General features: G+C 36.8%; 1 protein-coding gene across 1 annotated transcript in view; it reads left to right on the top strand.

The window, feature by feature from the left end:
• The window catches only part of CLEC16A (C-type lectin domain family 16, member A), an 83,251-nt gene that overhangs the window by 54,374 nt on the left and 7,277 nt on the right, over positions 1-21,600 (top strand). The window contains exons 20-23 of the mRNA XM_009324734.1: positions 6,158-6,309; positions 7,033-7,237; positions 8,643-8,810; positions 11,732-11,878. Coding sequence (XP_009323009.1) covers positions 6,158-6,309; positions 7,033-7,237; positions 8,643-8,810; positions 11,732-11,878 — 672 coding nt within the window. The remainder of the gene's footprint in view (positions 1-6,157; positions 6,310-7,032; positions 7,238-8,642; positions 8,811-11,731; positions 11,879-21,600) is intronic.

The following is a 21,600-nucleotide window of genomic DNA, read 5'->3' on the forward strand; positions in this document are numbered from 1 at the left end:
GGCTTGTGAGCGTGAGGCTGCTCCTATCTGTCTATAGAGGGCCTCATCTGCTTGGTCTTCCTGGTCAGGTGGCCTGTAGCAGACCTCCATTGTAATGTCACTTGTCTCTGCCTTCCCTTTAATCCTGACCCACAAGTTTTCAGTTGGCTCCTCATCCATCCCCAGGCAGTGCTCCATGTGCTCCAGCTGGTCATTGACATAGAGGGCAACACCTCCTCCTCGTCTCCCCTGCCTGTCCTTCCTAAAGAGCCTGTATCCTTCCATCCCACCACTCCAGTCATAGGAACCATCACACCACGTCTCCGTGATGCCAGTAAGGTCGTAGCCCTGCAGGCATGTGCACATCTCTAACTCCTCTTGTTTATTCCCCGTGCTACGTGTGTTTGTATAAAGGCATTTAAGTTGGGCCCCCGATGAAGCTGTCTTACTGTCTGGAGTTCCTTTGTGCTGCTCTTCAGGCGCTCTCCTGCTGACCTGTGTTCCTCCTCCAGGCTTTGGGCATCTATCGCTGGCCCTGGCTTCAAACTGGTAGGAGTGGGATGGATTGAGGTTCCCCTCCCCCGGAATCTCTAGTCTAAATCATCTAGATCATCATCTCTAGACTAGATCATCTAGTCTAACCCCACTGCTCAAAACAGCATCAGCTAGAGCGAGTTGCCCAGGCCCCAGGTTATCTTTTGAGTCCTTACCGAGGTACTTTGCAGGTCTGCTCAGTGAACATAAACTGTACACTATGGTTAGGAAAATGAAACTTAGTTCAGTGTATTTGCATAAGTAGCATTTAATTTGAACATAAACTGCCTAGGCAAATGAAAGCTTCCTTCTACAGTTCAGTAAGAGATTTCACTGTGGGTGAAAAGAAATCGAAAGAAATCTCTTCCCGCCCCCCCACCCCCTCCATTATTATTACTTCAAGTATTAAACTGTTATTCCAATGCACTCTGAGTATATTTGGGAATATGTCAGTTCTATCAAGGATCATATATTTCTCTATAAACTCATTTCGTCAAAGTGCAAAACTTTAATTGCAAAGAACTTCACAGTTAAAGACTGTCATAGTAAGTAGTAAAGCAGAATATCATACCAAATGGGCTACATGCTGTTGGGAAAACTGCTTTATGTGAAGTGGGAGGTGGTGCATTAACTATCTGCAGTCTAATGCTTATCTTGGACTGCCAGCTATGCACACAAAGGGCTGAAAGTTTTCTGTAAGAGCTTTTAATGTCTGCAGATGATTTCTAGAATTGTGATGACTGTAAATTATAATATTATTAAAGATCCAGCCCTGAGGCAGGTCAGGTATGTTTAGACCATCTCCTAAAGTAGCTGTTATATTCATAAAGACTTCATATAATACAGTCTTTCCAAGCAAATAGTTGCCTGTGTTCATGTAATATTTTCACCTAATTTAAATCATCTTCACTGCAAGCGGCTGAAGTCTTTGAACTCTCCTTCCTAGGCTGTATTTCCTAAAAGTTGTATTTTTCTTGGAGAAAGTCCAGAGAAATCTTGGATCCATGTCTTGGAGGTGTAGTGTCCAAACTAGTTACAAGCTTCATTTTGCCTGAAGAAAAATTAAGCATTGCTGTTAGTCTCAGAAATCACACTACACTTTTTTGCAGCAGTGTCATATCAGTGAGCCATTCAGTCTGTGGTTCATTTTAGTCCCCAGATCAAATTTCAATAGTACTGAGGTTTACTGGGCTTGAAATTCTTTCAGCTAAATGCGGTTGGGTATCTGTAACTGTTTTATAGCATAGCTGTAAGTATTCTCGGATCAGTTCACTGGAAATGTGTTTAACCACACTTTCTCTTCTGTTTTTTTCATAAAGGATGACTGTAGCTTATGACCCTTCAGCAGCTGTGAACTAGAAACAGTCATGTAAATGGGGTACATTCAGCTGTATAAACTCAAAAGATTCCTGTAACAGTTACCTAATAAATGAGTAATTTTCCTTTCTGTTCTTTGATAAACTTTTACAGTAATGCTTTAAGTTTTTGTCAGATCTAAAACTAAAACTTTCTGCTCTGGAAAACAACTTCTGCCCTTTGAGTTCTTTACCTTAAGTACTGCATTTTTGTAGTCAGGCAGTTGAATTTGTACAGCAGTAATTCCTAGTATTTTAATCTGCTTGCTGTAGCACTAAAAACTGTATAAATACTGGACAAAACCACGTATTTGAGAACCTCACAACTCTGTTTGGTGTTGTGGCCTATATGTTGAGAATCTCACAATAGATTATCCACAAAATTCAGCAACCTCACATTACGTATTCGGAGGGGTCCAAATCCAGTTATTTCAGGTCTTGAGAAGAATAGGGCTGTTCCAGGAATTCACATCGACTGAAACACGTTGATGGACTAATTGGATTTGAAAGAATGAAAGAGGCAATAAACAAAGGGTCCCAAGTTAAGAAGTAACCAGACATGTTCCAGAGTCCTGTTTTGAAACATCTATAATTGTTAAAAGCCTTAAGGGCTCATTAAGAGTTAACACTTTATGCTTGTTACTGAAACTGCTTCAAAAAAGATATCAGCTATAAGAGTTTATGCAATATAGAGAATAGGCCGTATAGTACACCCATCCTTGTTCAGTCATACCAACTGTTTGAGAATTAATTCCTTCTCAGTTAATAGCTATATTCATAGGGATTTTCTTGTTTCATTCTGTTTCTATGGCTTGAAAAAACCATTGCATATATCCTGTGTATTACATACAACTTCCCTGAAGCTAGTTCTGTTTGAACCAAAGTGTATTCCTAGAAAAACGTTAGTTCTTGATTAGAAACTTTGTCCCGTGAAGGAACAGACTACCAATTGTGTAGTTTCGTCAGTCAATTGTTTTCACCATGGAACTGCTGCCATTTGTAGCTTTTGTCCATTAGACTTGGCCCTGTATTAAATTTCTTACCCATTTGTACTATTTGTGTGGATTAAAATCTTCCTGCCTGCCAGGTATTCTTTAAGTTAGTTGAATTATTAAGCTTTTTGCTTTAAAGAAAAAAAAAAAGGTATTTCTAATTTTCATGTCAGTTTTTCTTGTGGTGGTCTTTCAAGTTGCTTTCAGCCTGCTTCTTTAAAATTGTGTGTACTTCAGCTGGCACAGTGTTACAGTAAAAAAACAGTGTAAAGCAGAATTATTACCCCATTGTGTACATACAGAGATTGTCTGCCATTTCATTGTAGAAATACATTCACTTTCTTATCAACTGTCATTCCAAGTCTACTAGAAGGCTTCTGTTTTTCATTCCCTGATGTATATAACAGTATGCATTTAAAAAAAATCAAGTATGTTTGGGTGTGTTATGCCTAAATTCACAGACCAGTTCAGAATAAATGACACTTGCATTATTCTTGTTTTCCCATGACTTAGAAACATTGATAATAACTTCAAGCTTTCCAGTTATAATTGAAAAGGTGGAATAATTTAGGTATTAGACAGTAATTTCTGGAGGGATGTATTAGATCTATACCTCTGTCACCACTTCTAGATGTGTGTGTGTAAAATATATACAAATACAGATACACTTTTGGATCAAAAATTTAGATAGAACTTTTGGTGCCTTTAATATATGTTGTTCTTTTATTGTTCAGATTATTAGAATGTCATTGGTACAATAATATTGGAGTAGGATTCTGTTGGCTAAACATAGCATACATTGCCTTTTTAGATCTCCGATGATTTTCAGCCTGGTGTTTCAGCTTCTTTAAAAAGGAATAAATCTCCCATAGGCTCCTATAGTAATATTTGCCAATCCTGTATGGATTTCTTGAGCCTTCTAGGGCATATGAGAAGGTGATAGCAATCAATCCTCATGTAACTGAATCATGTCCTGTATCTATTGTGGAAAATTAGCAGTGTTGTATTTATTGATCAAACTTGTTTTCTCAAATTTCAAAAGCTCACACTAAATTCACACTGGACTAGCGTTAATTATCCTCTTTTAATTGTATTAGGGTTCTGTATTTCCTCCCTTTCTCTCCTACCACCCAATCAGTTTTGAATGGTAAAGGGTAATTGGTAGAATCATAGAAATGTTGGTTGGAAGGAACCTCTCAGTTGGGGGGAAGAAGAGGTTGGTTTTGGGAGGAGTGTTTGTTTTGGTTTTTTGAAACTTGAAAACCTTTGGTGGCAGAAATTCCACAATCTTTCTGGGTAACCTGCTGTGCTGTATTATGCACAAAAGAATTTCCTCCACCTCCCAAACCGTAATTTATGGCTGTTGTCCCTAGTTGTATGACCTGCCACTGCAAAGAGCTGTATGCTTCCACTTGTAGCTTATATCTATCCCACAGGTGTTTCTAGTATGAAATATGGTGTTAACTACTTGTTTAGATGTTTGGATAAGTAAATTTAAGTTTCACTGTTTTGTATAACCTGCAGCCTCATTTCTATCTATTTAGCTAATTCTTCTAGTTTTATTTTTAGGGTTGTTTTTTTTCCATGAGAAACAGTAGTCAAATACTTATACATTGTTTTAATTCAGATACTGAACACAAAGTTGAACTTTTGCTGGATTATTTTTAATGCATTGTGTAAATAATGTAAGAAATGCTACAGCTGGGTTTTCAAATGCAAGAGCACCTAACATCAGTGTTCAGTGTGTAGATACTGCGATAAGTATTAGAGATGCATTGAATTCTGTGTGTCAGAATAGCTCCCTTCAGATAGATATAAAAAATCTGAATAAGAAGGCAGCCTTTTTGAAAGATACTTACCTTACTGTAAATGATACCATTTATCAAACTGATTTCAGTATATAGACACGTCTAAAAAATAGTATGTGTATATGGGATAGGAGGGAAAAAAAGCCTCGTACATCTTAACAGTGATTGTTTCCTATAGCATTGAACCCTCATTTTAGTAAAGGCTATTTGAACATATAACTCCAAACTGCTGACTCTATCAATGCCTTAGCAATACAAAAGAATGCGAGTACTGGGGAGAATGAGTGTGTTGAAAAACTATGGCTCAGGTAGAAGCAAAATATAAAACTTGTTGTTTTCAAGTCAGATGGTTTCTATCCTAAAAAAAACCTCAAAACCAACACTTAATCAAAACTTTTGCAGGAAATAATTAAAATGCTGCAACTTAGCTGGCTAAATCCATCAAATTATGTGGAGTAACATCTAGAATTGCAAAGATTATGAACTCGGTAGGATGGCATGTGTGGTCATAGAATCTTCTACTTGCTATAAATTGTACTAGATGAGAGAGAGGAAAAAGACTTGTGTGTGTTAAGTATGTGAATGAAAGTATCAATTTGAAGCAAAGGAAAAAGCAATTCTAGTTAAGATTAGCAAAGGTCTGCTAGGAGGCGGCAGTGCCAGTTTATGGGGCGCTCAGTAGGCTTCAGCTGATGTAAAGAAGATGATTTAGTCACTTTTCAAGAATGATGGGTTCGAACTAACAGGTGCAGTGAGGAGATGCAGGAGGATCAGGGAATGGTGTATTTACTTCTTGAGATCTATAATTTGGGGCTTGTTTGAGGGGGTCCTAGAGTAATGGTTAAGAGAGGATATGTTTATTCAATATAAATGAATAAAATGGGTGGGTAAAGGAAAAAATGTCGCCGCATTTAACAAATATTGGCAAAAACCTGCTACAGTTTACCTGGAGAGTCCATATAGTCTTGAATTTGAAAGGCTTCCAACATTCAGAATAGTCAGGTTTCAGACCTGTAGAAATGAAACTTGTGTCAGAATGGAGCCTACGTTTATAATGAGGTAGATGTAATTGCCTGCAGTGGTGTAGGATTGTATCTGTGGTCTTCTGACAAGATTTTCTGAGGCTTCCACTTAGAGAAATCAACACTGTTGCAGTTTCGCTCCTGAAATGAAGTGAGCTTTTATACTGAAAAGTAATGAAGGTGGTAAAAGAAAGTAAGGTGCATCATAATACACATCTTATACGTAACTTGTGAGATATCTGAACCACTGTTGTTAAAATATATCCTGCCCTTTCTGTGTAACTATAAATATGATAGGGAAATGCAAAATACATATTAAAAAAAACCAAACCCTTGAATAACTTTATACATGTGTTGTAAAGATGATTACACTTTTACATATTAACATTTTATGTTACATAAAACAACCAAAGCCCGGAATCCTTAACTTCAGTAGCTATGTAACTTTGTTTCCTTCCTTCCTTCAGATAACAGTGATCTAATTGCATGTACAGTCATAACAAAGGATGGGGGTCAAGTTCAAAGATTTCTGGCTGTGGATATTTACCAGATGAGTTTGGTTGAGCCTGATGTTGCCAGACTTGGCTGGGGAGTAGTTAAGTTTGCAGGACTTTTGCAGGTAAGAGAAGTTTTAATCTGGGTGGTTATTTTTTCTCAGCTGAAAATCTACATTTATGTTGGATAAATAGCAATACCAATATTAGCTTATATATTCAAGCTCTGTACCGTGCTTACTTGTTTCTTCTGTTACTAGTCTTTTTTCTTGTTCCTGTCTTTTAAACTATTTCTGGTTTTCTGAAGAAGTTTACATAGGTAACTAGAAGCACACTTAAAAATGAGGTAACTTCCCCAATATATGTTTTGGGCTGTGTTCATTTGAACACTGAAATCATATACAACTAGGATTTGAGTCCCAAGCACTTTCTTTAAGTGGCACAGTAATGAACTCTCCTGGAGTTCTGATCTTACACAGGTAGGGAAGGTGACAGGTTGTAACTTCAGAGTAATCTGTGCTTATCATTAGATAACTGATTTCAGAAGCTTTAAGAAGTGTCTCATTTGTGTCTCTTTCTTGCCTTAGCCAACACTGTTTGTATTTCCTGAAAATTCACTCTGCTCAAATAAATTAACTACATTTTAAACTGACTTAATCTCTGAGTACCAATTTCTGAAGAACTAAACCCAAGGTTGCACAACTTGCATAGTCCTTTTTTTAACACAAACTGGGTTTTTAGGAGCTTTAGTGAAGCATTCATAGGGTTTTCTTTCAATGTTGATATTTAATCTATAGTTTAAAAATGCTAACATTTTCATTAGCTACTTGCCTTCTATTTCTTTTTAGGATATGCAGGTGACGGGAGTGGAGGATGACAGTAGAGCTCTGAACATAATAATTCATAAGCCTGCCTCAAGTCCTCATTCTAAGCCCTTCCCTATCCTTCAAGCTACATTTATTTTTTCTGATCACATTCGCTGCATTATTGCAAAACAACGTCTTGCAAAAGGCCGTATCCAAGCTCGGCGTATGAAAATGCAGAGAATAGCAGGTGAACGGTTATTTTGACATGATTCTGAGAAAGAAGACTTGTATGTCATAGCAAGTCACTTTGTAACATAAGGATGTGTTAGAAAAATCTAAGAAGTGGTGTGCCACAGAAAACTGTAAACCAGTGTCTAGTTTCCAAGCAATAGATTTTATTGGAGTAAAATATGTGTTTTCATATTTAACAATAGACACATTAAAGGAAGGATAAAAAAGAAGGAATCCTGTCTTGTTAACCACTAGCTGCCAATCATTTCGCAAAACTCAGCATTTCTCTTTAAATGTGGTTCAGTGATTCAAAATTCAGTGCCCTACTTAGAAAGCAGATGTTCTACTGCCTTAGGACTAAATTGGAGCTCAGCTTGCCTGAGTCCCGAGTTGGATGGTGTCCTGATGGTGTTGATGATAATGCTTAATGCTTGGATGTAGTGATGATGAGCAATCCAAAATGTTAAGTGGAGTATCAGCAGCTAGATTTCTGTGTTTGGAGGAAATGCATGCGAAGAGATGAAGGAAAGAGTTAATCTGAGTAAATAGCAAAGAGTGATTAAAATATTACTTGACTATTAAGTGGGTTAAGCATAAGTTGAAGCTTACCAGTAAACTGAATGAATTGGTGAGTATAGAAGAGGAAATTCTGAAGTGCAGGAAGGAAAATAGGTGGGCAAATTGAAAAGGACACCAGCTATCTCAGTTACTTGGATTGTCCAAGAGCAGTAATGAACTAATCAGAGTTGTGAAAAGCAAAGTCATAGCTGGTATTAAAATTATTGAGTTGCACAGAGAATTATTCTGATTATAAATGGCTGAAGATTTAGTGTCTTATGGTTCTGTAGGAAGCTAACTAAAAAGTTTTATGCTTTGAGTTTATAAAATAGATATGTCATACTTTTATGGCTTGCTTCATGTTAAAAAAATTTAAAGCAACTTTGAGGTTAATACAGGTCTATTTTGATATTAAAATTTTAGGTTGAATGGTAATGCAAAGGCATTTTTGCCAGTTTAAAGCAGACTGTGTCTTTAAATGGCTTTCTGCAATGTTCAGCTGTAACTAATGAATGACTTTATTTGTACAGGGAAAAACAGAATATTTTTTTTTTAAATAGCTCCTATGGTTTGTTTAATGCAGGGAGCTTAGTGTAATCCTTTTTTTCTCCTCCACTGTATTCTGAGGCTTCCTTAGTGTGAATGTGGTGTGGACTGCAGTGGTAGAAAAGGTTGCCAGAAATAATGTCTCTCTTTTTTTCCAGTGCAATTGTAACCATAATTAAGAGGTAAATGCAGGCAAGTTTTGTTAAACAATCTGGTTTAGTCTTAAGATCCTGAGCAAACTATCAATTTTATTTTCACCTACTCTTCCTTTTATGTATTTTTGAGTAACATAAATTATCAATTGTGATTAAACATAGCTCTCCTGGATCTTCCTGTTCAGCCTTCAACTGAAGTTATGGGTTTTGGACACGGCTCTGCAGCTACAGCCCAACACCTTCCATTTAGATTTTATGATCAATCACGGCGTGGTAGCAGTGATCCTACAGTGCAACGCTCTGTTTTTGCATCTGTTGACAAAGTTCCAGGTAAGATTAGCATTCATTATTGAGCAATTTTTGCTTTGTGATTTGTGTCTGCAAAAGCTGAACTCTAACTTGTATAAGCAATGAAAAGCTTATTGTGATATGTTTCTGAACACAACTCCAGGATGAGGCTTATGGAAAAATTTACTCCTAGAGAAACAAGTAATACTTGGGTGTGTATTCCAGGTACGTTGTGAGCAATACATCCATAGCAGTTTCTCCAAATTCACTGGAAGTGTCTTAATACTTTGCCTTCCTTTACAAATTTAGTTTAAATCATGTTTCACATACTCAGTATTTATGCAACACATCTGTGAGTTGTGCATAGTTCCTCCTTTAATTTGGTTATGATCATTTTCTTGCCGGTTTGTAAAAATAGCTGGGATACTGCGCACTGCTTCATTTACCTTAGAGCTAGCAAGACAGAAAAGGGCCACAGCTACTGCTAAAACATTAGCTTGGAATTGGGATTAAAGGAATGATTGTAAATTGAGCTCTTTGCTCTTTTGTCTCCCTATCATCTATTTCACAAATGGACTTTTCTGTAGAGTTTTTTTCCAGATGGTGAACGTTTTCCTTTTGGATTGAGTCATTTTAAAGTTGAATCTCTTACTGCTTGAAAGTACTTAATTTTGCTGTATTACACAAAAAGATGCAATTTTGTTATCACTAGCTGCCAATCATTTCACAAAACTCAAGATTTCTCTAAATGTGTTTCAGTGATTCAAAATTCAAATGCCCTACTTAGAAAGCAGATGTTCTGCTGCCTTACGACTAAATTGGAGCTCAACTTGTCTGAGTCCTAAGTCTGGGGAACAGAAATTATAAAAAGCATTATATATTGGGAGATATCCTGACTTGTTCAAACAGTCTAATCACAAGTGAGTTAGCAGGTCATCCCGAAGTGGGGGGTCTTCAACATATGGGGATCAACAGTGTGTGAAAATAATTTCTGAAGTTTTTCAGAACTGGAGTATTTTCACAGCAAGTCTTGCTATTCCACACTACGGGTTTTGTGCAAAAGCAAACTTTTTGTCAAGCCTGGACCTTTTACAGTGTCACTGAAAAACTTTTTTCTGATAATCTGGCAGAGGATTGATGCAAGAGTTAAGTGCTCTGACTTTCTTGATCTGAAGTCTGCTGAAAGCCAGAGCATGCTTACTTGCTTTTGTCTCAGCAATGATAAACTCATTTTGTTGTTAAATGAAAATATAAGCTTTAAGAAAATCTTAACAATCACTGGAAAACACAAGATGTTTTAAACAACAAACAAAAATGTATTTGTCAGATATAATAGAACGTGACTACTTAAGAAAAAGAGAAAAAAATTGTTAAAGTAACATGCTTTTGAAACACCCAGTGGGGTGGTTTTTTGGTTTTGTTTCTTTTGCTCCATATTCCAGCTTCTCTTCTCAAATACAAACTACATTCTTACAAGACTGATGTTGTAAAGTGTTCTAACTCTTCCAAAGATACTCTTGTATTTCTCTTTATGTTGAGGTGAAATAACAGTCAAGTGTATGCCTTGGCATTTATAATCTGTGACTGTCACAAGTGAATTGTGTCAACCAGACACATTGCAATATAAAAATAAGGGTGTTCATAAATACAAGCTAGTTATGTCAAATAAGTTTTTAATGTAGTATCTGTTTTGTACAAAGTTACCATATAATCATTCTCACCTGTAAAAGAAAAATTTACTAATTGTTTACTTCTAAATGTTCAGCATGTGTTGGCACTGCTTCTGGACTTACTGGAGACACCTTTGTAGGCACTTATTTCAGTAGGATATGACTGAATGGCAATGTAACACATTCACCAGTAACCTAAAGAATAAATTTCAGTTGTCTTTTGGCTCATAGCATGCTTCTGCACAAAATATTTTACACAACATACATGGAATAACTATTGTTTACTTTCTGATTCAGTGTAGTCTTATGCAACGAATGCATAATTTCGTGTACTCATGGCTTCTCATCTTGACTAAATCAGTGAAATTAAATATTGCAAAGTACGTCATTCTCAGGTTATTCAGTTCTGAGATGCTGGGTTCGAGAAACCAGGGATTTGAATTCCTTCCTTGCTCTTCTTTCCCAAATTGCATACTTCCAATGGATTTCCCTGTGCCACAGGTCCTCAATACTTTCTGAAATTGCATCTTAAAAGAGAAAGTGCATGAGTCATTGTATGTGAGGAGGGAAGGAACTAAAGTGAAGATTTTTTTTTTTTTAAGGCATGTGAAAGACTGAAGCAGGGGGTTGCAGAGGAAGGAGAAAGGAACAAATGCAAGGTTATATTAGGAAAGAAGAGGATGCTACAATGTAAAGAATTTGAGGAAATACTAGACTGAAAGCCTGAAGAAGACTTATTTAAAAAGTGCTGTCAGACACTATATAGACCTTTCTAGTCTTCAGACTAGAAAAAGTTTGACTTGTGAGAAGGTGAATCAAATCCAATGCCAGCATTAGATTTGATTGATTAGAATTTTCTGAAGTTATCTCTGCAATAAAAAAAAATGTAGTGCATGCCTTCTATCTGAGAGGTTTTTTGTTCACTTTTGACTGGACCATTTTCCTTATCACATTAAGGTCTGTGACCCATGAATTTATTGAATATATCAAAAACTGAAGAGTTTTGACATGTTTTGACTGTTTGTGCAAGCTCTAAGTTTTAAAACGTTTTGAATCCCTTAACCTCCACTTTCTTGTTCGTTGATCAGCATTTGTAGCATGTTTTCGCTAAGACGCATTCAGATTTTCAGGCTTCCAAGGTGAAGGCGGGAGAGGGTGCATCCTCCAGGTCACTACACGAAATTAGCAGCACTTTGATGCAATATTTGCTCTTACCCTTTCTCAATTTGTTCACGTAGGTTGACTCTTTCAAGCTAATTACTAACTTGTAAACTTCATTGTCCTGTTTTGCAGGCTTTGCTGTAGCCCAGTGTATAAATCAGCACAATCCCTCACCACTCTCATCACCATCACCTTCCAGTGGCAGTGGGAGTACAGGGCGCTGTGATTCAGTGACTGCAAGCTCAACATCCACTCCTTCTGCTGCACAGAGCCCATCAGGTATTAAATCATGATTTTCAGCCTAGGCACTAAGGGATGTAGAGTAGTTTATTGTAAAGTTAAGTTACTATGTTATTGAATTAAAAACAGTAGAACTTTATGGTTTTAGTTCACTTGATCATTCAACAAAACTAGTTAAAGTAAATTGTGGTGTAAATTCTAATCATCTCTTCAGCTTTCTGGAATTCTAATAAATACTTGGCATCTTTCAGCAGTGATTTTAAGTACTGGTGAAATAATATCCTGCTTGTCTGACTTGTCTCCTAGCACATACAATTTAAAATGTTGTTGGTTTGTTTTGTTTTTTTAAACTGAAGTATTACTTTGCATAAATTTATAATGTAAACTGTTAGCCTTTCACGTAGTGGATAAGTTTATCTCCACATGAACCGTCTCTTTTGAACTGGGTGACATTTGCTTTTGTATGTTTTTCTGATACTCATGTTAATTTGTAACAATGGGCCAAATATGAAATATTTGAAAATAGTTATTTAGGATGGTAATATTGTAAAGCTTTTGCAATAACACTCTTCTGGCTGAACACCACTAAATTTGAGGAGGCTGTTTCATTGGTGCAGAAGAAGCTGCCATATAAATAGCCTGACGGTATAACTTTCACAAATGTAGCTACCATGTGTTTATGTTGGTCAGTATATTTAGTGGGTATGTTTATACTGGGACGACTTGTTGCATTAGAACGCCTTCATTCCTCCTTTTTGTGGTGTAGTATTTGTAGAGAATCTTGTAATGCTGTTTGTTCTGAGTGCAAATTATGTATGAGATAAAGCCTCAAGCTGGAGACTAAGGAAGTAAATCCTGAAGGGTGCGTACTGACATGCTTTCATGCTAGAACTGACCTACTCTACCTCATTTTGGTTATAAAACAAGAGGTAACTTCTCAAGACCTTTTCAAACAGCCCCCTCATTTTAACAGTCACTTCCAATGTTGATCACTCCTTGAAATGGTTGTTCTCGTTCCCCCTTCTAAGATACACCATTTTGCCTTTATTTGGAAGCCTCATGTAGATCTACACTTTTTTGCAGTCCTACAGGAAATGATGCAGTCTTTGTTAGGCATTTATTGCTTTGTAGGTTTCACTGGACAGTGTCAGGAGATCAGTGTATATTTTATGTCCAAAGTAACTATCCCTGCAAGAAATACTGCTGGAAAGGGTAAGCAAAGGCTGCTTATGGAGTTTCAAACTGAGGTCCTTCAAGTGCATATAATCTGACTTCTATGAAAAACTGAGTAGATCCAGAGCACATAATTCCTCATTTAGCATGAAAAGATAGTGCTTTACTGAAGCGTAATCATAGACTGTGGTTAACAAAATTAAAATCTACTTACACGGTATGTTGGCGTTTGTATAACATAAAATTCTGTTTATTTTTCCTGCAATTTAAAAAGCCTGATAACAGGAGGCTGCTCATTGGTTTAAAAAAAAAAAAAACCCAAACCTGAAAAAAAACCAAACAAACTCTTCCCCCCCCCCAATCCCACAAAAACAAACCAAAAAACAGAGGAAAGGTTTTTTAAATGCCTGGTTTCATACCAGTTAGGTTGCATGAAATGTCCACACTTAGTATGACCTTCATTGTGGCTTAATCATAAAGTATGTTCAAAATGCCACGTCATGCAGGAAAACAATCTTTGGGTGGGTTTTGTTTTTTTGCACAGGATCTAGGCGCATTGATGTAGTGCTTTAGTGAGTCTCGTTGTGCGGATACTATTCTGTGCCCTACCACTATAAGCATAGTAACCTTCAGCAAAGTCAGTGGAAAGGAACATGAGAATGTGCATCAGCTACTTCAGTCCCCAGTCAGCAGCTTGCATTAGCCTGCTGCAGGGATGACTTTTGAGCTCAACTCCTGGATTTTTGTTGTGCTGACTCTATGCGGAGAGCAGTAATAAAGACAAAGACAGTGACTGTATGTGCATGAGCAGGTAATTTGGTGCAATAGGACAATTAACAGTTGATGCTGAGGTGCATGCATCTAATTTGCACGTGGCTTAGGGATTTTGCTGTGGATCATATTTACTCTGACCTTCAGGACCAAGCATCCCTGCCATGTATGTGATTGTCTGAAGGACCAATTATTAATTCAGACGTATGTTGCTATTAATATTTGAAGCGTATTTGGTGCATAGTTGCAGCATATCTTATAGTTTGGTTTCCTTGTGAAAGAATCTCAATGCACAGAAACTGTTCCTAAAATCAGACTGAAGCAGTAAGTGTGCATAATTCTTCAAAGCTGCTCTATTGGTCTGAACCAAACTGCTAATGTAGTTGCAGCCAGTAATGAACAAGTAATGTTTTAAATAGTAATAGCTGAGCGGCTGATGGTATCTCAAGATCCTTGGTATAGACTAGAGAGGATTCTGAAATCCCTGGTATTGGGTCTTTGGGGGGTAGGGGTGTGGGGAGGCTTTTCTCCAACCCAGGGAGTTCTGTTGACACTTTTTGCTAATCCTTAGTGGCAGATCAATACTATTGTCTACTCCTGGGAACAATGTTTCTGTATTAACTGATTTGACCAGTTTACTGCAAGTTTGTAATGAACGTTCTCCCTTTTATAGTATTTGTATGTAATTGTGATCTATACTGGAAACTGTTGCTGGGAGCATGACCATGAAAGAGATTATCTGTTTGGTATGTCCAGATAGCTGTTCGTAGGCTTCTGCATGAACAGATGTACACTGCTGAAATAAGCAATAGTGTCTTGACCACTGTCTGTGTTATATCAGGTCTTACTGACCACTCAGCTAAGTTACAGAAACAATTGTTGGTATTCAGCCACTTCAATGTAAAACAATGTGATTTTCCCTTAACCTGTTGAGGACAATTGAAACTAAACTGCCTTACTTTGCTGTGAAGCAGAAGAGGATGCTTGCATGATGTGAACAACATCTGTTTTATGCCCCAAGGTAGCACCTGAATGCTGCCCACCGTCTGTCACATTTGAATCGCCCTTCTCATTTCCCATTCCATTTTAAACACACTCACATGAGCACACATACGTGCTCTCGTCCCTCCCTTGTTCCCTGCTCCCCTGTTTGTTCTGGCAACTACTCAGGTTGTTGACCATGAAGAACATGCTAGGTTGCTTAGGAACCTTCAGTCAAGAAGGCCAGACAAGATAAAGGGGAGATGTGTGTGTGGACTTCAAGGAAACTACCTCAACTACCTTCCTTAAGAGCAACATCTTAAACCACGACAGCTGTTTCTACTGTAAATTTGTGATTATTGTTCTAAACTACTGTCTATTGACAGATTTAAACTGTTCAGAGTTTGATATATTTGAGATGGATGGTACTTGTAGTCTTCACAGAGTTGTTTCAGGAAATGAGATTTGGAACATACACGCTGACTTTTACATAAAACAGTGATAGATGAGAACAAAATAAAGACAAATGGCATAATTGTTAGTAGAGAGAACACAGTGTTACAAGATGGAGTGTATATTAATGGTTAAACAGTAAAAGAGCTTTCAAAAATGTATCACAGGAAAAAAATTAATTTGGTGTTTTGTAAAAATACTTTACTTGTTATCACTCCTACCTGCATCAAACAATCAGTGTCTTAATATGAGGAGGAAGGTTAACTGAACTTACATAAAATCATATGACTGCTGTTCATGTTTCAGTCATTGTAAGGGAACAATAGTTGCATTAACTGCTTTGTCATGAGTAAAATAAACTCTTATGATTCCTGAGTTGATATCAGCTATCCTACCTAATAATTGTCACAATACTTCATGGCACAGATATTCTAAAGCCTAGCAGCTCTCCCATTTGCAGTATTTGGGAATTAAGCTTAGCCCTTTACAAGATCTCCGTTCCTTAAAATTGAAAAAGCGGAAGTCATCCCTTAAAGAAAGCAGAATCCCTAGCAAGACAGAAAAAGCAGTATCGGGTTCTGCAAATGCTGCTATCAGGTTGGTTTTTTTCTTCGTATTTACATGATTTTTTTTTTTTAATTAACATGTCCATTTGAAGTGTTTCTATGCATAAGATAAAAATGTTCTCTTGCCAGGCAGATTTTAATCATCAAGCTTCTGAGCTTAGAATACAGTCTCTTCTTGGCTACAGTTGCTGGAACCGTGCGCTTCTTTAAAGTGCTTATTTTTATATATACCAAGAATTAAGATAAAGAAGCTCTCTTACTGTAAGTTAGCAGTCTTCCAGAATTATGTATGTGTAATGTCATTTATGTATTTTATCACTTTTTAAGTTGTCTTAAGCTTTAAAATGCAATTGGCTTCAATACATAAGAAAATGTTTACATTGGAGCAATGGATATTGAGGACTTCAGAAGGCATTGATCTTCTATGCCACTTGTGCTGTATTTCACACTTCTGGCAGATATTGATGGTAAAAGGTCTAAAATAGGTACAAAGAGCTGTCCCTTGTTGCAGAGAATATATTGGATTCCAGCCTGTAAAATAAAATTATCTATTCCAAGGAGAGGATGATGAATCAAGCATGGAGAGCCTGTAAGAGCAGTACCTGCCATCTTACTGAAACCAACCCTGTCTCTTCCCTCTATAATCAGTAATGTAAATGTGGTTTGATGTCTTTTGTTCTATGATGCTACTAATTTTCCAACTAGGTGAGGAAGTACTTTTGTTTCTAGAAAGTGTCTTTTCTAGAAACTTTCTATGCACCAAGCATCATCATCTGAACTGCTGCTATCTTTTAAAACACTCTGGCTTTATTATAAACCTAATCTAATACTTCAGTTTCATATCACAGAATAGTAGGGCTGAATGGTTTGAAGTATTGTCACCTGCACGATAGTGCACCTCTCATAATTTATGGCCAGTGGAAATCAGAATAATTCTATGTCAGCAGAATTTGTGATAAATAGCTTCTCTCAAGATTTCTAAATCATGTGAGTAGATTGTAATGCAAATAAATGCCTGCCAGTCCCTCTTCAGTGTAAGTGCTGTTGGTATTGCCAGACATAGCCCAAAATGTATTATGAACATTTCCAGATAGGTAAGCAAAAAATTAAATTCAGTTAAACTCACTTATTTCTAAAGAATGAATACTTCCAGCTTCAGAAGTATTTGCCAAACTTATAAGACTCTTGGTGTGGTGTCAAATTGTATTCAAGGTACCAGCAGTTATGGATGTGTCCTTGTCACTTATTCTTGTTGCTGCTCTAACATTTTATCCTTTGTCTTCATTCCAGTTTCCCTTCCTTGTTTCATTGTTAAAGCCTTCGTATGATATATCGCTGTTTTCCTCTAGTAAGGTCTGGCAGGAAAGGACGTCGGCGGGTGTTTAGTCTGTCGGAGGCTGACAGTCACGGTGGACACTGGGTTTAGGTCTTCAAGCAGCAGCTGCAACAGAAACTCGCGCAATATCAATTCAGGCAGGTTCCTCCATAAGCTTTCAAAAGCCCATAACAGTTAATAGAACATATTTGGTTTCCATGCTGACAGCAATGAGAGTGAGGTAGGAAACTGAAGAAAGCATCATAAATACGCGTCTACTGTTTTTTTGGGGAGAATTGTAAAGCAATAATTAGCTGTTTCTGAAAGCCTTATCTGCAGTTTCTCCCATGTTTCTTGGCTCTCTTGCCAAAGATGGAAATTCTGCTATCAAGCCTCCAGCTTCAAAGCAGCTATGTCTTCATTTGCACAGGGGCAGCCATGGCTGTAGTGGAATTTAGTAAGCACAGGCTCCTGAATGGACAGTAATGTGGGTACTTGGCTAGCGGCAAGAAATCTATTTAACTCGGGTAAAATGGACAAGCATTCAGCATAAGACTGTCCTTGGACTGTGGTGGCACAAGCTTAATATCTCTGTGATCATCAAACTCAGGCAGATGGCTTTATGGACTGTTTACTTGCCTGAGGAGGTGAGGAGGGGAAGCAGATGCAAAAAAGGTGGAAATACGCTTCAGACTACCTTCTTATTTATACAACCTGTTTTAACTTGTATCTGATTAATTTCTTTTTTTTTTTTACTATCATGGCATGAAGGTATTTTACTCTTAATATTTTATAAACACCCTTTCTCATCTTTATATATTTACTTTGCATCTTTTCACTTAATGTCCTGTTATATTTTTGTTATTCTTTCATAGTATGTTGCTGTACCGCTTAGGACACTTCTCTGTAGATGATATTCATTCTTTCCTTTTCCTGTTCTTTTCTGTCGTCTTTCACTAATGATCATCCTTAACATAAGTTAATATAACAGAAGTTGAGTGATTTAGTTTGGATTTTTTTTTTGCTGTAATGATAATCTTGGTAGCATTATAGAAGTGCTGAAAAACATCTAAAGTTGCCGAAGCCCCTGCAACCAGAGAGAGCTAATAATACCCAGAAACTTGCAAAATGACACCTTGTTTTCAAACCTTGTTTGGTACTTAAATTTGGGAGTATGTGGGGGGTGTTTGTTAGAACTAAATGTTAACATCACAACTGTTTTAAGAAATTGACTTCATTCTCCTTGGTTTTGTTGCAGACCTGGCTTATATTTTTTGCCAGAACATTCTTGCTTAAATACATGGGGACTGGGGAGAGGTAAATAGAAATGCGGTTTTCCCCATATTAGATGATAACTTTTTGATATTTAAGAGTAGAGCATATCTTAGTGACTGGTTATTTTATTCAGGTAAAAATTATTTTTGCTCTTTCTATCCAAAAGTCAAACTGGAACCAAGTGTTAGGAGTTTGGGGTTTTTTGAAAGCCAGTTAGTATTTTTATGTGCAATCTAGACAGAAGCTTCAGATAATGGGTACAGAACTTAATCTCTAAACATACTGGGTGCCTTGAAACTCTTTTGAATCAAGAGCTTGGTACCTATCTGGATTTGAGAGACAGACATTCTTGTAATAATCCCTTCTTGACCTTTTTTTCCAGCTAGGGTGCATCTTTTTGCCAATTGTTTATTCCAGTTTCAGAGACTTTAAGAATTCAGATCACACATAAATATCTATTTATCTACTTGGATCCTTCTCTGAATTGAGTATGACTTCAAAAGACTTTGAAATTTTGAGCCTCAAAGATTTTCTCATTAGTAATTATTGTCCTGAAGCCATGTGTTCAGCTAACTGGGAGATGTTATATGTGAAAACTTTTTACATCAAGAGGGTGGTCTAATTTATCATTCTAATGCCTCTTATATACCAAATTTTCATTCCAAGATGCTGGACCTCTGTATTCTATTTTCTATTTAGTTTCCTTCATCTGTAGTCTAGGATTGTTTTCCTCTATCCTTGTATCCAAAGGATATGGGAGATGACCATGCTTAAAAACTTAACCTAGCACAAGCTTACAGTTGCAGCTTCACACTAAGTATACACCTCAAGTAGCCTATGGATTTGAGAGCTTGGTCACAAAGGTGTAAGTACCGCTCTCACAGCTGTAGTTTATAGCTGTGACTGAAGAGTAAGATTTTTAGTTAAGTATTAGTCCAGAAGGGATAATATATTGCAAAATAGTAGTGAGAGCTATTGACTTTTTCTAGACAATATTAAAAATTCTCCCTCCCCCACCCCTTTGTGTACTGGTATTTGCTTTCAGCCCCTGCAGGGACGAGTGACAGTTTGCAAATACCTTATCATTTTGGCAGTAATGCCAGGCTGGGTTACAGAAATCTGTCACTGCTACCCTTAAATACAGTAACAGAGTAACAGAAGTGAAGCTCTGACAGTAACTAATAAAATATTTAAAGTAGAGGAGAGAGACTTACTTCTATCAATAGTAAATAAAAGCAGGAGGGAAGCATAAAGAGCTCTAATTTTGTATTCCCTATAAATACTGCAGCTAAAATACTGGACAGAGTATGTTCTGCTTACATTTTTTTGATGTTTTTATCTTTTTTCTGAATTTTTTCAGACTTTTGGATAGAAAATTTGAACTTGTTGACTCCAGGTACTCTTTTTTTTTAATGGAGACTTTTTTCAAATACTTCCTTTTTCTTTGTGGCATTAAGAAGGGAGTCAGTTTAGCATTAATTTAGATCCTACATGGAAGGATTTGGGGACAATACAGCATAACAAAAGAATATGTATGTCTGTCATGATTTCAGTAAATGAAAATATTGAGAAAATATATTAATATTTTGTTGGGAGAGGGGGAGGAATTATTTAAGAAATGAACTGCAGAATCAGAAGTGAAATAGCAGAACTGCACTAGAAATGTGCCATATATAACATTCCTGAGCAGAATGCCATTGATTGACAAGACTTTATTTACCAGAATGTCTCAGGCTTCTGAATCCTGAATTTTGGTGAATATTCGTACTATAATTAAGATTAAAAAAATAATCTTGGCAAAGAACATTCTATATTCTTTTAAGATTTTATAAATTCAGAAAGTAAAATCACTGCAAAGAGATTCACTGTTTTGTGCATACTTAAATGTTAGTTTTTATCTTGGAATTCAGAGAAATGAGGCTTTATTTCAATGTTTTCAGCAGTTCATTTTCCATGCAAGTCATGCGTCACTTCCTGTTATCAATCACTACATTCTCACTAAAGCTTCTTAACAGCTAAAAAGAAGAATCTGCAGAGTTACTTTGGATCTGTCCTTGTTTTTCAAAACTAACCAGTGACGTCCTTTTTATTTAAAAGGAGACTTTTTTTACAATCTATAAATTTTGTTTTTATTAAAGCGAGAAGCTTTAGCCACCGATTCAGCAAAAAGTAAAATTGAGTGGTTTTCTGAAGTGGGAATACACTGGGGTTATCTTACCAGAAAGGTAAAAAAAACAATAATCTTACTGTTATCCCACTGATACCTTACTGATATCCATTCCATTCTCAGCTTTTTCTTTTTTTTTTTTCCTTATGTTCATGCTTTCTGTTCTCTTACAGGATTAATTGGAATCATATTGAAACTGAAATATTTTTAAGGTCACTGTGTATTAAAAAAAGAACCTAACTTTTAGCTTCTGTATTCACTACATTGCCTTGTAGACTTTTCTGCAGATGCCTGTACACTTGAACACATGCTGTTTCTTGCAAGAGCTCTAAAAATGGTCTGTCTTGAAGCTGGATACCTGTTACTTTCATGGCACCTATTACTCTAGTCTGAAAAGAAGAAAACCCTGACTTTTCTGGGCATACTTGCTCTTATAAGGCTATATCGCCTCATCCCCTCCATTCGTTATCGATCTGAGCCAAATGAGCAGTTTACTTGTTAGTTAGCTAGGATTTTAAGGGGGAAAAGGACAGTACAAACAGGTGTTAATGTGTTTTTCTTTTGTTGTGTGGGAAGGTGGAGTAGCATATCAGTTTTCTGTGGTGTGTAATGCTTATTCCCAATTTTATCTGTGTTGTATGCTCCATGCTTAGGAGCACAAAAAAAATCATATAACACAAGTCTGTGTAAAAACAGGCCTATTTTGCACACCTTTTGGTTACAGTAAGCACATTATTCTCCTTCCTGTTCTTCCATAGTTCTGCTTTCTGTAGTCGAGGTGCCACTTAAATGTGAATCTGGAAAATGAAATGAGAGAATGACTTCCAGATTTTTGTAGGAAACAAGCCACGTCTTGGGAAAACTAGTTATTCAGGGGTTTTTATTTTTTACATTTCTCAAGAGCTTCCTGGTATGGGGTGGCTATTCATTTTAGTCTATACTAAATAACCGGAGAGGCTTTCTTATTCTTCCCCTCAATTTCCTCGCTCTAAGAATATTTCTGATATTGCTGCATATTCTAATACTAAATGTGTAAAATTTTCTGGTTCCTAATTTGAAC

Source organism: Pygoscelis adeliae, unplaced genomic scaffold, assembly GCF_000699105.1.
Source record: "Pygoscelis adeliae isolate BGI_AS28 unplaced genomic scaffold, ASM69910v1 Scaffold85, whole genome shotgun sequence".
Classification (NCBI taxonomy): Eukaryota; Metazoa; Chordata; class Aves; order Sphenisciformes; family Spheniscidae; genus Pygoscelis; species Pygoscelis adeliae.